General features: G+C 55.1%; 1 protein-coding gene across 29 annotated transcripts in view; it reads left to right on the top strand.

Moving 5' to 3' along the window:
• Window positions 1–5,408, top strand: part of NEDD4L (NEDD4 like E3 ubiquitin protein ligase) — a 324,616-nt gene extending 319,208 nt beyond the window's left edge. For all 29 annotated transcript variants that reach the window (XM_089305073.1, XM_089305069.1, XM_051851904.3 and 26 more), the window contains one exon: window positions 886–5,408. In XM_089305073.1, coding sequence (XP_089161199.1) covers window positions 886–988 — 103 coding nt within the window. In that variant the 3' untranslated portion in view covers window positions 989–5,408. The remainder of the gene's footprint in view (window positions 1–885) is intronic.
• Window positions 5,409–17,160: the final 11,752 nt, after the last annotated feature.

Here is a 17,160-nt window from a genome sequence, read left to right as displayed (position 1 = left end):
TGCACACTCCGGGAGGCAGCAGGTGAAGGCTCAAGTACTTGGGTCCCTGCCAGCCGCCTGGAAAACCCTGATGGATTCCAGGCTCCTGGCTTCAGCCTGGCCCAGATGCAGCTGTTGCAGGCATTTGGGGAGTGCACCCCGCAGTCTCAGTGGCTCTGTCTTTCTGCCTTTCAAACAAAGTATAAAGAAAGAAAAGGAAGGAAGAAAGGAAAGAAACAGAAATGGGGAGAGGGGGTGAATAAACTTTGGTCATCTAGAGCTTAGGGTAGCACTGCCTGCAGGAAGAACACACCAGGCATGTAGCCGTGCCCCCGGACGTCCTGTGTGCACACCCAGCAGCGTCGGGGGCGATCTGGCGAGCACGAGGCACGTGCCACTTCTGATTGGAGCCTCCCAGCACCCCTGCGAGTGTCCTCCCCCCCCCCCGTGTCTCAGCAGGCAGCTTCAGAGAGGTGACCTTGGTGACTCGCCCAAGGTCACGAGGCTGGCAGGTGGCAGTCAGGACAAGAACACGGTCCCAGAACCAAGCAGGAGCGGCATCCTGTAGTAGTGGACCGAGCAGTGGCCTTGGAGATGGCCACGCCCCTGGCTCACCCCACTCGGCAGCCGAGCTCCTGTGTGTCCCCAGGGTGTGCATGCCTGCGTGTGGGCTGCTTGCCCTCCCCACATCCGCGTGTGGTCACGGCAGAGGCTTCCTGGAGTCGGCGCCTGCCCCCTGTAGGTGACGCGGCCTCTCTGGGGCTGAGCGTGATGGCTCCGAGCTGGAGCCCGCTTTGGGGGCCTCAGACCCGGGGAAGGCCACTTCCCTCTCTCTCACCAGGAGCGCCATGGTGGTCAAGCGTGGTAACGGCAGCGCTCTGCCTGCCCTTTCTGCTCCTCTTGCAGCTTTAATCGCCTTGACTTACCTCCGTACGAAACCTTCGAAGATTTACGGGAGAAACTGCTCATGGCCGTGGAGAACGCCCAGGGCTTCGAAGGGGTGGATTAAGCCGCCCCCGCCGGCCGCGGCCCGTCGGGCAAGTTCCGCTTGCACTTTCGCGTTGGCCTAACGGACTTTGCAGAGACGGTGGCAGAGCAGCAGCCGCGCAGCCGGGCTCCCGGAGCCGAGCCTTCGCCCAGGCCCTCGCCCGAGCCCCGCCGTGGGGACCCAGTCCCGGCTCGAGTTCCTGCCTCTTCCGCCACACTTGATGTGTACGCTAATTACATTTCAGGAGGACTGACTCTATTTATGTTGTGCCTCTGCAGGCAAAACCCTTAATAAATATTTTGCATACTTTCTAATGACAATGAATGGAATTAATCACTCGACAGGTATAGTATTACAACTCATGTTTACTTTTTCAGATGATTTAGACCGATTCTCAGATTTTATTTCACTACGATTAAAGGTGTCTCATGTACTTGGAAAAGCAAGCATACTTTTTTTTTGTATTTGAATTTCATACCAGGCTGAATTGTCAGTGACAGTTTTATTTTTTAAGTACGTCGACGCCCCGCTCTCGCCTTTATTAGAACTGGAAGACTTTGTCCAGAAAGCGTCTGCACACGAGTACTTTGGGAGAATTTCAAGTTCAGCAGTAGGCATTGTGATCACTTTCTTCCACACTGAGGATAAAAACAAACCGGATGTTGCATCGTGGTCGTACATGCGTAGGTCCTAGCTGCGGGCTGACAGGATTGTCACGTAGCGTGATGAGTTGCGTGTGACCCCGGAAGGACAAGGACGCGTGCCAGGACCCCTTGGAGACAGGGCTGGACTGTGGTTTCTCGCGACAGAAACCGCCTCACCCTTTGCAACACTGCACAGCCTTGCTCTCACCGATCTTTCCTCCGCGCTGTTGGCCGTCGGGACACTTGACTGCAACGTGGCCCCGCTGGATTTGACACCGTGGAACCCAGGCCTTGCTAGTCTCTTCCCTGGGCGTGGTTGCTAACGGTAGCTGCACGGCCAGGTCCTGCTCTACCCGCTCCGATGCAGAGGCACTTTATGTACCACGTGGAGGTCGTGTGGGGGTAGGGAGGGGGTTGTCGGTTTGTATCCTGCACATTCGATGTGATGATGTTTCTCCTCCCTACACACGCCTTTGTGGTGCACTGTCCACCCGACCGATCCTGGCTACCGATGTGTGAACCCCCGTGTATAGCTGAGCCCACGGACCTGTCCGCTCCAATTCTTTGCTGATTTCCGCTCCACGACAGAGACTCCCCTAGTAGGCTGTAGATCTAAGCAAGCTTTGTCACCTGTGACCTGTTGCATGCTTCGGCACCGTGTCCCGCCCGAGCTGTGTGTGTCGTGTGCTGTAGTTGAAGTACGGAGAAGACTGGATTTGAGCCCCAGAGGCCCGAGGGTCCCTGCACACTTGGAGTCTCTCCCCTTCACGAGGGCCCCTGACAGCTGTGTCGTGTTGTGGGAAGATGTCCAGGACAGCCTGGGAGTCCAGGATCCTGGCCCTCCCGCCCTCCTGAGCTCATGCTGTTCCACACCCTGTCGTAACAGCCAGGGGACACGGGAGAGAGAAGGCTGTCCTTTCAATGGCTGTCAGGGCGTCACAAATGTGACCCAGCTGCTGGGACGAAGGGGCGGGTATTTTAATACCTTCTGTTTGCTCAGAGGCCGGGGCACCTGGCGGGGGAGTGGAGGTCACAGCACCTGTGACAGGTGTCCCCATGGCACAGCCCCCCCCCCCCCCCGGGAGCCCTCTCCGTGCGGTGTCCGTCTGCTCTTGAGTCGTGCCAAAGCCCGCAGTGTGTGCAGTGTGCCTGGGTGATTCTTGGGAGTGAGTGATCGTATAATTGTGGGAGGAGAAGTCCTGTCCCATCTGATGACTGGGATTCTTCTGTTACTCTGTGTAAACTGTACTGTTGGGAAGTGCTGAATATTTGCTCACTGCACATAAGGCCGAATATTGAAAATGTGAAAGAAAACCCACTCTGATGACTTGGAAGCTAGGGCCAGGTAAGGATTGTTGCAATATGAGTACTTGAGGGGCAGTCATCACAAAGGATGCTTCAGTTTATCCCCCCACCCCCGCCATGATACCTGATGTTAAAGACGACAAAATATCACTGGATGTGGAGGGGTTTTTTTGTTTGTTTGTTTTTAAGAAATAAGATTCACTAGCCCTCAAAGACTGGTGAAGCTTCACTGTTGCCTCTGACCCCTGATGCTTGCTCTGTCGCTTTCGTGACGTCACTGCAGAGAAAATGCATTGTGAAGATGTGCCGAGAGCAGGTGGCGGGGTCAGCCTCGCACGGGGCGGGGTTGAGGCTGCCTGGCCCTGCGGTGCCCATGGCCACACGGCTCTGTACCCGGAGCCTCTGCAGCCATTGGGATCACCTGCACAGTGGCAGCTTCAGGTCATTTCTCGTGGGGCCAGGTGGAGAGGCCTTTGCCGTGAGCCACCACAGCGCCTGTGGCTCTTGGCTACTTCCGTGGGATTCACATGGTGCGGTGCGTCCGCCCGCCACCTGCTGCCCCTGGAAAGATGTGTGTGAGGCCTTCGCTGCTCTTACTGTGCACACGGCTTCAGCGCTCTTTGCATTTTGCCAAAACCTTTGCCACCACTTGCTTCTGTGTAGCCAGTCTTCTGATAAAATGTGAGAACCAACAATACGTGATCTATAGCTGTTAGGTGACACTGGGTATTCCCTGTGTTCAGGTGGCACATAATACAGAGCCACTTGGCCATGGCATGACGTGCTGGCGGATTCGGAGACGTGGTTTGCGAGCTCCCGGAACCACTGTCCTCCTGGACCGCGCTGCATGGACAGCGTGGACCTTTGCTGTCGGATCTGGCCAGGTGTAACTGGCTCTCAAGCCACCAGCATGTGCAGCAGCTTTGTAACAGCCATTAAGAGCTGAGTCTTGTAGCTTCCTAGTAGTCCTGTGTGCCACCTCTGAAATTCTACACACTCTGAAGTGAGCCTGGGTTAATGAGCTCTCCAGCCCTTCCCCCACTGTGCTAGCTCCCCTCTTTCTTTCTCCTCTCTCCTCCTCACCCCTGACTGCACCCCTGCACTGGGCAGGACAAGTAGGACGGTGCAGGGGATGCTGTCTGGTGTTGTTTTCTGCCTTGCCAGTAGGGAGCGCTGTGCAGGGTGCCTGCCTGCCTGCCCGCCCTGCTCCCTCCTGACCCTGGAAGACCATGCACTACCTCTGTCTCATTCAGGCATTGGAGTACACCCTGAGAAGTCACTTCAAAACTGCCAATTTCAGGACTGAGATGTGTTTGAAAAAAACATACTTCTAGCCTCCACTTTGTACTTTAGATTTTAAAACCGGGAAGAAAATGTGATACACTTTGGACCACTTTTTTAATTTCTGTAAGCCTTAAAGAGCAGTGGGCACACACTTGTGTACGCCTGCCCCAGCCCCCCCGGAGTGCGTGCACGTGTCGGAGCAGACGCTGAGGCACAGGGACGCGAGCTCATTGTTTGGTGTCTTCCGAGAAGGGCCGAGCTTTCCGTTGGCGTGGGAATTCCCAGGCGAGCCTCTTTCTTGACACCGGTCTGCATGCACGTTAACAGCAGCGCGTTTTTTTCTGTTGCAACAATGGGACTGCAGCAGCTTCGCCCTGGCTCCCACTGCTAGCGTCTTGCATCCTCAACCCTGTGTCGCACATGGCATCGGGAGCCTTTCTCGTGACAGTGACCCACGTCGCGGGACGTCTGTGTCCTGCCACCCTGTAGGCCGGTTTGCCCCTTGTGCGCCGCGGCTCGCGCCTGCGTGGTCAGTTTGCTTCATGTTGACTTTGCGTGACTTTGTTCTCCCTCTACCACTATGTATGTAACGCATACCAACATGACGTGCGTGCAAGTGCTGTCCAGAACACATGTATATATTTGTATAGCGTCGTGACACCTGTGTGAGTTACCTGGTTTCCAAGGAAAGCAAGCACTCGGTCTTGCTCGGTTTGCTCCAAGCTGTGTCCTGAGATTTGCTGTCACTTCTTAATTCAGGATCAATTTTCAAAACTGGGGGTGGGGGGGAGCGGAGGAACAGTGGCTTGTAAGGTAAAAAAAAGTTTCAAGCATTCCAAATGAATTCTCAGTGTTTCGTAACTTTTTATCATGAACCCCTTCCTTACAGGAACCAAGTACTATTTGATACCGTGGTACAAACCAAACTACCTTGACCTTTTTTTAAAGACAACGGATAGCGCTCATTTTCACAATCGGAACAGCTTTAAAATGTGGTTGAATTTGATAACACACAGGAAAAAAAAAAAAGTTGTGTTTCAGAAGAAGTCCTTTCTGCTTTGCTTTTCTCCCGAGAGAGCTAATGAGATTGGGGCTTGTTTTCCTGCCGGCCGGAGTAATGTGACAAAAGGGAGTTGTTGTAAAGAAATAATGCCACTTGTCAAATATTTAATAAAGGATTATGGAAGCTGGAGCCTTTTCTACATCAACTATTGTGGTTGTCTGATTTCAAGCCGCAAGCTGCTGCAGGAAGATATAGCATTGTAGTTTGCAGATGGAGAGTGAATTCACGTCCTGCCTCCCCCACCCCCAAAAACCGTCCATGCAAAGCACGTGGCTGAAGCTTAGTGAGACGATGCACGTTTACTCATTCTTACCCACCTCCCGTTTTACCTGTTTGCCTACTTCCTGGTGATCCGAGCCTACCAAGGCGGATCTCACCTCTGGTTTTTATCTAACCAGCCCTCAACTTCGTGAGAGCTGGTGAGCCTCAGAGTGCAGCCAGGGTGGTTGTCCAAACAATGCCACGCCCTCCGGAACTGCAGGAGGTGATGTCCAAGCAGGATAGTGCAGTCAGCCCTTGGAGCCTTGTGACTGTCTCAGTGGTGAGTGGCTTCCAGCCAGCCATCCGTGCACTGCACCCAGAGCCTGCACCCGAGGACACGCAAGGGAGGTGCACGGGGCCATGCTGAGTCACAGCATGGTGAGGGAGGTGCGGGTGCACTGGGCCACACTGAGCCACGATAGACACAGGTGATGGAGTGGGTTGGTTTCGTCACTCACGCAGGAGCTGGGGAGATGAGCTCCGCACCCTCCCTGCAGTCCAGGAGTGACCCAGGCGCTGGTGCAGCGTTCAGGCCCCTAGGGAACGAGGTGGTGGCGTGGGGCGGCTCTCCCTGCCTTGGCTCTGAGGAACACCTTCAGCAGGCTCTTGGCTGGGAAGCAGAAGCCGCTCTGCATCCTCCCCACTGCTCCCTCACGTGGGAGAGGATGTGCACCCACCACGAGACCCTGGGACACGGGCAGCAGGTGTCCGGTAGGTATTCACAGGACACGCTTCGGGCAGGGGACACTCAAGGCGTACGTTGACTTAAGACGCCATGCAGACTCCTGTGAGTGGGCACTGGCCCCGGCTGTGACTGTTGGGGACTTGGAATGGCTGCCTGACTTCAGTCCATACCGAACCCAGCTCAGGCTGTCCGTGCCCGGCTCCTATGCAGCGCCCCACCCTGGAGTGCCGCTCCTCGCCCTGCCAATGCCCCATGCTGCTGCTGTCTGCCTTTGGCTTCCCCTACAGCTCCCAAGTTGGCCCTGGCGCCCTCCCCAGTGGCCTGCAAACCCCAGGCGAGGGAGGGGAAGCCACATCCCCACAGCCTCCAGGCGGAGTGGAGTTGCCTCCCAGGCCTTGTGGGGACAACCCAAACTTGGCAGCTGGGCAAGGCTGTGAAACCGCCCTGCTCCCGGGTAGAATCTGGAGCGGGGCTGACGTGGAGGGCAGCGGGAGGAGGTCCCGTGTGTTCCCCTAGGCTCTTGAGCGCTCACCACGCCTTGGTGCTGGGCAAAGCCTCTGTCTCCCGCAAGGGGAGGGCCAGCCTGCACACCAGTGGGTCTGGAAGGCAAGTGTGTTACTACAAGGAAGTGCACAACCAAATCGAGCAGACTTCAAGGAGATCCGAGACGAGCTCATGCTCTAGGATTAAAGGCTAATCCTCCGCCTGAGGCGCCGGCACACCGGGTTCTAGTCCCCGTCAGGGCGCCGGATTCTCTCCCGGTCTCTCCTCTTCCAGTCCAGCTCTCTGCTGTGGCCTGGAGTGCAGTGGAGGATCCGATCCACATGGGAGACCAGGAGGAAGCACCTGGCTCCTGGCTTCGGATCAGCACAGCGCGCCAGCTGTAGCGGCCACTTGGGGGGTGAACCAACGGAAAAAGGAAGACCTTTCTCTCTCAACTATGCCTGTCCAAAAAAAAAGGGGGGGGGGCAAATTTGGGGGCAGTTGGGAAGCCAAGTTGGGGGTTTCCAAATCGGAAAGCTGTCCATTCTGGCTGGCCTTGTCCAGACTGAGAACCCAAGGGAGCAGCCTCCGTGCCGCCCACCAGGGCTCACCTCACTTAAATGTCCCGTGGACTGGGTGAGCCAGAGGGGCCGCCTCAGCTGTGGCTGGTCCAGTGCCCTCCTTTTCAGGGGGACCTCAGGGTTCGTGCCCTTGACCTATTCGTACGGGATCAGTACTGTGGCCCAGGAGGGCCGGGTTTTCATCTGGAGTCCAGGGACCAGGATTTGTTCTGAGTTGTGTCCCCGAGGACTGGTGGGACCTCCCTTCCCTGTGCAGACACAGAAAAAAACACGTGGACGTTGCTCATAACTGGAAACCACAGTCGTCCAGGGCCCCTGGCGTCCTCCCTCTGTGGCTCACAGTGGCACCAGAATGGCGTGTCCTGCACCCGGCAGGTGGAGAGGATGGAGGAGCTTGGGAAGGGGGATGGCTTGGGGGCCACTTCCCCTGGCAGGAAGTCAGCCGCGTGGCACCTAGCAGCAGGGGGGGCTGAGCAGGATCCCGTGGCACTCAGACGAGAGGGAGTTCGGAGCCAAGCCAAAGTCTGCCATGGAGAGTTTGTTTTCGACCCTCACACCACATTGCAGAGTGGGTTTCCCCGTGCTGCTGCTGGCCAAGATCATGGATCCTCAGTTTTCTCTCTTCAGATCATACTCTTGCTTCTCGTAAGTCCCCCCGGCAGCCCCAGTTTGCTCTGTATCAACCCAGTGATGTAGAGACCCGCAGCCCCAGTTTGCATGCAAGCTAGCAGACAGGGAGCTAAAGAGACTTGCACAGTGGTGCTCTCAACCCAGACTGTCGGGCACAAAGGCACTGTTCGTTCGCCTCTGACTGCTGCCCGTCCACCGTCCCCTCCAGCAAACCTCTCCGAGGAAGAGCCCATGTGCGCATCCATGCTAAGATGACTTGCCAGCGCAGCGGCTCACTAGGCTAATCCTCCGCCTTGCGGCGCCGGCACACCGGGTTCTAGTCCCAGTCGGGGCGCTGGATTCTGTCCCGGTTGCCCCTCTTCCAGGCCAGCTCTCTGCTGTGGCCTGGGAGTGCAGTGGAGGATGGCCCAAGTGCTTGGGCCCTGCACCCCATGGGAGACCAGGAAAAGCACCTGGCTCCTGCCATCGGATCAGCACAGTGCACCAGCCGCATCGCGCTGGTCGCAGGGGCCATTGGAGGGTGAACCAACGGCAAAAGGAAGACCTTTCTCTCTGTCTCTCTCTCTCACTGTCCACTCTGCCTGTCAAAAAAAGAAAAAAAAAAAAAGATGTGAATGACTGATAGGCTAAGCACATGACCCCTTCCAGAAGCGTTTTTATTTTAATCAATGCCAGCGGTGATGCTTGACTTAAGTCAACAGGAATAAAGGTCAAAATCCTGGCATTTGGGTATTGGGGTGTTGAATAGGAGAGATGTTCGAGGGGAAGGGGGGGCCTTCTTCAAGCTGCAAAATAGTTTGTGAAGGTGGGACAATGGCTCAGTGTAAAAAGACAGACTGTTCTCAGAGACAGCCTGCCTCAGCATGCCCAGGGAGCTGTACTGTCCCGGCTGCCTCAGGAGAGAGCCCTCCCCTCCCCCACAGCAGCCTTGCCCCACAGAGATGGTGCACCTGGGAACAGCTCAAACCCGGCTCGGTCCAACAGTGTTGAAGGACCGAAGAGACCAGAGGCTGAGGGCTGGGCCTCCCACTCCTAGGAACTCATGAACCCTGCAATGTCAAAGTTTTAGAAGTCTCCTTTCCATAAAGGAACTAGATACCAGTCTATAACCATGGCAGGAGGTTTGAGTTTAGGATTCGTCTTCTGCATTCTAGTCATTGCGCTGTCTCATCGGTGTAAGACCTCGGCCACCCTCCCGACCCCATGTGCCTTCCCTGAGTCCCTGTGGAATTAGACGATCCTTGCTGGCTCATCAGATGAGTCAATCACAAGGACGTGCCCTTCCCAATGCAATGCGTGTTCAAACAACAGTGAGGCCTTCGAACCCAGGACCCCAGTTAAAAAGTAACAGGCTGGACCCTGGATCGATTGGAGGGGCAAACAGCAGCTGCAGAAGCCAAGAGGCAGCGTTGGGAAATCAAGCAGTGGTCATGCTCCGCGGGGGTCCAGGAATCCCCCGGGGCCCCTGTGACCTTGAGCCATTGCTAAACATCGATGCCAACCCTTAAGCTGGCTTCTAGAGCTGCCTCTGGCTGGCCCTCTGCAAGGTCCTGCTACAGTGTCCCTTTCTCTCCCGCTCCCACCATCTCAGCCTTGTTAGCTAATGGTGCGCTCACTGCCTGCTGGACAATCCTCCTTCGCCCCCTGTGGCACTGCTGCCTGGAGCTGGGGGCCGTTGGGGCTGGTTGGGCAGTTGGCCAGCAGCTCTCTGGGTGCAGGCATCTAGTGGCCATTTTCCCAACCTCCTCCTCCCCTTTGCTATGTGGAGTTCAGTGTCAGCGACCCAGGCTTCTCCCCTGGAGCTCCGTCTTGAGGTTCCAGGACAGCTCACTCTCCTGGCTATCTCATTCCCAAAATGCTCCCTTATTCTCCCCTGGGTGTAGACGATTCCCATAATCTGCCCTTGGGGAGCTCACTCTCCCTCACCTCTTTCTCCTGCAGTTCTCTGCCAAGGTCATTACCTCCAGATGGAGAGTTACCAGCTCTACCTCTGGCCCTGACCTGGCTCCAGACCCTCGGCTCCACTGCCTGGCGGCCATCACCACAGCACATTCCCCAAGTCACTGCAGCGCCGGTGGCCCCAGCTGGACTCTCCTTTCCAACCTCACCTCCTCGACGCTAACTAATTTCTGGGACTTGAACCCTGCTGTCTTCCAGGAGTCCACGTTGGAATTCCATCTTTGACCTTTGATGAGGCTTCGCTCCCCTCTTCCGAGTGAGAATAGTGACAAGTGCAGTTTTCTGCTCATTCATTCATTCATTCATTCCACACACAGGCATTGGGAGCCTGCCACAGGCCACACACTTGCAGGGGCTAGGAATCCTGGCAATGCAAGCAAAGCAGAAACCGTCATCCTTGCCTGAATGAAATCCTTGCTCTTCTGACGGCAAACAAATCATCAGCATAAATGACCACAGTGTATGATGTGTGAAACCTTGATGAAGCCTGGGAGAGAAAGGGGTCGGGTAGTACAGGAGGTGCAGCTGCAGACAGGGCGAGCGGGAGCAGAGCTCCAGCAGGAGAGAGTGAGCCAAGAGGCGGCCTGGGGAGACGGTTCGGGCACTGGGCAGGAGTGGGGAGGGTGGCGACATGAGTCGTCATCTCCACGTGCGAGGGAAGGAGACGAGGAGAGAATGGAACACAGAGGGCCAGGGCCGGGCTGGGGAGCGTGAGTGCCAGCGGTGGTGGACGGTCCTGAAAGCAGTGAGCTTGAGGCAGAGGAACCCAGGAAGGCCAAGGTGAGAGGCAGCCCGGAAAAGAGGCATGGCCTGAGAGGTGGGGGGAAAACAGGAGAGAATGGGGTTCCAGGGCGGTGGGGGGAGTTATTTATGAAGGAGGAGCCCCCCAGGGTGGCAGTCACTGCTGGTGGGTCAGCAAGATGGGGCTGGCCGGGGGGTAGGGGGTGGGTGGCATCGGCGACCTCCACAGGCCAGGTCTGGGTGGGATTCATAAACATAGAACAGGCTCACGGGAGAAGGGGAGGAGGAACAGCTTGGGCACCTGCCTTCTCATGTCCCTGTCCACTGCCCCTCCACCTGTTTGCCTCTTACAACAGCCTTCTGACTATACAGTACATCCCAAGGTCCTGGGGCCCCCACCTGTATACATCAGGAGCTCAAATTGTCATAACCCTGTGTCTGAGGCTTCCCACCCCGCTGCCTCTAATAACTCATCTGGGGTGGGGGCTGCCTCAGGGTCTTTCCCAGGTTCCTGCCCTGGAGTCCTTGCCTTTGTCAAGCTGGGAGCAGTGGGTGTGGCCGGGCACATGGTCCCGGTGCAGCTTGACCGTAAGTAAGGGGAAGAAAAAGACCTGGAGATGAACTCTTCAGCTTATTCCTCAATCCCAGAAACAATTCTTTTTCAAAACCTCGCTTAAACAGGGCAGGGTGGGGGTGGGGGTGGGAGCAGGGGTGCAAGAGTCTAGGTGTTCACAACATTGTCTTCCTACACCTGCTCCCCAGCCTGGGGACAGCCCGCTCAACTTGCAGGACTGCTCCCAAGGGAGAGGAATGAAAGGACCACGTGAAAAGATTTGTACAAATCCTACCACAGATGTCACAGACCGAGGAGGAATGTGACAGCAAAAAAGATAGGAGCAGGCCAGCGCCGCGGCTCACTAGGCTAATCCTCCGCCTTGCGGCGCCGGCACACTGGGTTCTAGTCCCGGTCGGGGCGCTGGATTCTGTCCCGCTTGCCCCTCTTCCAGGCCAGCTCTCTGCTGTGGCCAGGGAGTGCAGTGGAGGATGGCGCAAGTGCTTGGGCCCTGCACCCCATGGGAGACCAGGATAAGTACCTGGCTCCTGCCATCGGATCAGCGTGGTGCGCCGGCCTCAGTGTGCCGGCCGCGGCGGTCATTGGAGGGTGAACCAACGGCAAAGGAAGACCTTTCTCTCTGTCTCTCTCTCTCACTGTCCACTCTGCCTGTCAAAAAAAAAAAAAAAAAAAAAAAAAAGACAGGAGCAGTGTCCTCCACGTGGAAGCATTCATTGAGTCAAAAATAATAATCGATCCTCCTTTATGCCGAACGTTGTGCTAAATCCCTGATCTTTGCTCTTAGGATTGTCATGTCCAGATGTCTTGGGGGGTCCAGGTGTGTTACGGAGTGCCGAGGGCTTGGGCTTGGTTTGGTCTGCATTTTAGGAAAGTAGTTCCTTGTATACACCACTCTGTAACACCCCGGGCAGCCTGGGGCATCACTTTGTCAGCAAACTCACTCATATTTCTACAGCAAACACGAGACCTCACACTAAGGGGAACACAGACCATAAAGAGCCTTGTGTCAGGTGAGGCCAGGGTTTGTGGCCCTCAATCAGATTGCTGCACGAGGACCAAAGGTGAATTCTGGAATCACAGGTAAGGGCACATACCCCTGCCCGGAACTCCCAGGTCCAGCGAAGGCTCCCTGGAGGAGACGAGGCTGGAGCCCACAGCTGCCCTCCACTGCGCAAGAAGCTGGAGAGCTCTTTGCAGACAAAAGTCTGCAAGGACTGAAGCACCCCAGAGGGCAGCTGGTGCCCACCCTGAGGGAAGCAGGGTCCTGCCGCCCAGGGTGGGAGCCACCAGGCACTGCAGTGAGCAGGCGGCACTGACTGCTTGCACCCACACCCCAGCTCCTGGGCCCGCACAAACAGAGCCCTGCCCTGTGCATTGAGACAAAGTCTCCAGCAGATTCTTACCCATGCTGAGCTTTGAGAGCCACCATTTATTGGACGCATCCAATGTGCCAAGCTTTGTTCTAACACTTCATCCTTCTAACTTCTTGACCAAGAGGGCACGTTATTCCCATTTTCAGATGGGAAAATCAAGGTCCAGAGAGGACTTAGAAAATGCATTCAAGGTCACAAAGCTTGGAAGAGCTAGAGCAGGTGGACTGGCTTCATAATTGGTGCTTTGTACTCCGCGGCTGCTTTGGCATTGGTATGGGAGAGCGTCCCTCCACCTGCAGCCACAGCTAAGCGAGGGGCTCCCTTCCTGAAGGCGCAGGTCACTCCCTGTGTCCCCATGCACAGGACAAGGACTCCTCCCCCAGCAGCTGTCAGGAGAGGGAGCTCTGAGGGCAGGGAACCAATGACCAGTTGGTGATAAGCCTACTACCCCCACGCTTGGAGCCCAGGTGCTCTCTTTATCTGTCCTGTCTCCCTGTTCCAATAGTGTCTGTTTGAGGAGGCCAGTCCAGGGGTTGGAGTCTGCTGACCGAATGGTCAGGCCTGGCGTGCAGGCTGCACCCTTCTTGTGTCAATTCCAAAAGGCAGGGTTTGGCAATAAAGTCAACAGACAGCCCCTCTTCATCTCCTCGCAAACACCTGTGCAGCACTGTTTGGAGACAGTTGGGCAATGCTGGGTGGAGCTGAGTCAGAGGAAAAGTCCACTTTGACTTGTAAGTCTCCATGCTGGCTTCCATTTCCAAGTTTCCATCCACTCGCCCACAGGTAACTTCCAAGCCAGAATGAACCAGGTTTACATGCATTCCCCTACCTCATCTGCCCACTGTGGAATCACCACAGGCATCAGCGAATGTTCTGGAACATTCCATTTACTCCTCTCCCACAAGGTGCATACACCATGGGGTCTTCCCACATCAGCACCCAGCAATCTCTTTTTTTAAATTATTTTTCCCAATGAAGCCTTTTGTTTAATGAATATAAATTTCATAAGTACAACTTTAGGAACATAGTGATTCTTCCCACCATACCAGCCCTCCCACCCACACTCCCACCCCTCCTCCTCCTCCCTCTCCCCTCACCAATCTCATTCTCCATCAAGATTCATATTCAATTAACTTTATACACAGAAGACCAGCTCTATAGTAAGTAAAGATTTCAACAATTTGCACACACACACACACATACACACACACACACAAAACCTGAGAACAAGCTTTACGGTTAACTATCATAATACAACAAATTAAGGACAGAAGTCCTACATGGGGAGTTACTGCACAGTGACTGTTGTTGTTAACAATTAACATTTCTATATATGGCATTAGTTATCACCTGAGGCTCTTGACATAAGCTTCCTAGGCTATGGAAGACTTTTGAATCCACAAACTCCATCAGTATTTAGACAGGGCCATAGGCAAAATGGAAGTTCTCTCCTCCCTTTAGAGAAAAGTGCCTCCTTCTTTGTAGGCCACTTTATTCCACTGGGATCTCACAGAGGTCCTTCATGTAGAGCATTTTTTGCCACAGTGTCTTGGCTTTCCATGCCTGAAATGCTCTTGTGGGCTTTTCAGCCAGACCAGGAATCCTTAAAGGCTGATTCTGAGGTCAGAGTGCTACTTAAAGTGATTGTCATTCTATGAGTCTGCTGTGTGGACTGCTTCCCATGTTGGAACATACTCTCTATTTTAATTCTATCTGTTATTATTACCAGACACTTGATCCTATTTATATGATCACTTTAACACTTAATCCTATCTATGTGCCAGCAACCTCTTTTTGATGGCCATGGAGTTCCTGCCCAGAGACAACTGTTGTCCAGTGCAGCCAACACAGAGAACACCGGGATCCCGTGTGTGGTGAGAAAAGTGGCCCAGAGCCAGTGGGCATAGCAGCTGTCAGCTCGCAGAGTGTAAATGGAGAGGGAGTGTTACAGATTTGCTGAAAACCCCTGGTTTTACAGACGAGGAAACCAAGACTCAGAGAGGGAGGTGTCTTGCTCCCACTGCCCAGGTAGCCAGTGGTGTGGGTAGGGGGAAGTAAATCCATGCCACCTACCATGCTTGGGTGGGTTTTCCCCACCAAATGCCTTGGCTTCTTTGTGAATTATCTTCACACTTTCCCAGTTCACTTTCCCAATCTTCAACTGTCCATTCATCCATTCTGGACGTGAGCCTGGGTGAACTGCTGGTGCAGGCTAGCCTCTGTCCCAGAGGCTCCCTCCCAACACTTCGTGGTCATCTTCCTCCCTGCCCTTGCCCCAACCTGCTCCCTCCAGCACCTCTCTACTGGCTGCAGAGAGAAGGAAGCGCCACACCTGAGCACTGCACTGGGGCAGAAGGGTGGCCCCTGCGGGTTCCCAGCCTGTGGAGACTGAAGCCACTGACATTTTAAAAACTTATTTCCCAGCCGGCGCCGTGGCTCAATAGGCTAATCCTCCACCTTGCGGCGCCGGCACACCGGGTTCTAGTCCCGGTTGGGGCGCCGGATTCTGTCCCGGTTGCCCCTCTTCCAGGCCAGCTCTCTGCTATGGCCAGGGAGTGCAGTGGAGGATGGCCCAGGTGCTTGGGCCCTGCACCCCATGGGAGACCAGGAAAAGCACCTGGCTCCTGGCTCCTGCCAGGATCAGCGCGGTGCGCCGGCTGCAGCGGCGGCCATTGGAGGGTGAACCAATGGCAAAGGAAGACCTTTCTCTCTGTCTCTCTCTCTCACTGTCCACTCTGCCTGTCAAAAAAAAAAAAAAAAAAAAAAAAACAAACTTATTTCCCCTCTAACAGAGGGGAAACAAATGGGTTGGGCAAGTTCCAGAATTTGGAGGGGGCACAGACTAGAACAGGCCCAGCTCACAAGGGGCCCAGTGGCAGCACTAGAGGGAGAGAATGCCCAGTGTCACTGATCTGGGGACCATGTAAGATGCTGTCCCAAAGCGTGGGGCAGTTTCAGGCAGCACCACTGAGATGCTTCCTGCGAGACAAAGACATGGAATCAGTCAGGAGAGAAATATGTTCGGGTATGTGGGGAGCAACTCGGACTAGACTAAGTTACTGGAATTAAGACTTATTCTATGCATCTGCTCTCCCACAATATGGCGCTGAGAAGGGAGAAACAGCTTCTACACAGCTGCCTCCAGTTCAACCAATAAACTGTAGGACCTACTCCTGATTGGAGGAGAGCAGCGTACTCGGCGTGTGGGTAGCAGAGTTGGGATTGGTGGAAGAGGACTATAAAGGAGGAGAGAGACAACATGCACCAGGAACATCTATCTGAAGGAACACCTGTGCAGCCCCCGAGAGAGCAGGCCAGCGGTGTGCCGCTCCCCCGCGGAAGTGGGGAAAAGTGGCAGGGGGAACCGCCCTTCCACGGAGGTGGAAGGGACGGTAGCCAACCCGGGAAGAACCAGCAGCAAACCCGGGAAAGGCCGAGCAGACAAAAGAACAGCGCAGAGTCCTGTGTCGTTCCTCCACGAAGACGGGGAGCGACAGGGTAAGTCCTTCACCGGCCAGAAAGACAGAAACTCTATGAGCACGACACGAGCATCTGTGAAGCAGTCGTTTTGTGCTACGCAGCTGGAGACTGGGTTTTCTGAGGATTTTCGTGGATTCATTTACAGTAGCAGGAATGGAGACAGGGTGGGGAGTGTCCGGTGGTGGCCACTGCCCTCAACCTGCACCACAGGGCTAGTCCCAGTTCTGGAAAGCAGCTGATCCAACTGATTTTTTTAAAGATTTATTTGTTTATTTGAGAGGCAGAGTTACAGACAGAGAGAGAGAGAGAAAGAGGTCTTCCGTCTGCTGGTTCACTCCCCAAATGGCCACAATGGCCAAAGATGAACTGATATGAAGCCAGGAGCCAGGAGCTTTTTCCAGGTCTCCCACACTGGTGCAAGGGCCCAAGCACTTGGGCCATCCTCCACTGCTTTCCCAGGGCATTGCAGAGAGCTACACTGTAAGGAGAGCAGCCGGAACTCGAACCTGTGCCCATATGGGATGCCAGCACCCCAGGCAGCGGCTTTACCCACTATGCCACAGTGCCAGCCCCAATTCGGCAGGTGTTGCTTCTAGATGCTCGAGGTGTAGCAAGTTTTGTGTGGCATCACCGAAGACAACTCAAATGAATTCAGAGCCCTTCATTCTGCACATCTAACTTATTCCTTACCTTGGCCCATTTTGCAAGCAGGAGGTGGGCCACAGCCAGCCAGCACACTCTGTGGCTTGAGCTACTAAACAGCATGGGTCAGAGGTGCCAGAACTTGGCCTGAAAGGGATTGAACAGGAGGGTTCTGACCCCAAATGGTGGGTGGGGGAGGAAGGGGAGGCCTTGGAAAGAGCCAGACAACTGGAAGAAAGGTCCCATTCACGGGACTCTGCCTTTCTCAGCCACCTGGACAGAGCTCAAGGGACAGCCCCCAGGGTTGGGTGGGCATGCCCGTGGCCTACACTGACATGGCCAGGCTCAGGTCCCCAACAACAAAGGGGAGTCGGCTACTGAGCTCAGACCCAAAAGACTTGAAGTTGGGACCACGGTCTCTCAGAGACGGAGCCGTGTTCAGACCGTGAGCATCTGGAGATGTACCCTGAAGAATCAGCCTGCAGACC

This window comes from Oryctolagus cuniculus, chromosome 10 (genome assembly GCF_051225735.1).
Source record: "Oryctolagus cuniculus isolate XC-2025 breed Fujian yellow rabbit chromosome 10, ASM5122573v1, whole genome shotgun sequence".
NCBI classification, from domain to species: Eukaryota; Metazoa; Chordata; class Mammalia; order Lagomorpha; family Leporidae; genus Oryctolagus; species Oryctolagus cuniculus.
The sequence above is the reverse complement of the archived record's forward strand: the minus strand, read 5'-3'. Positions and strand labels throughout refer to the sequence as shown.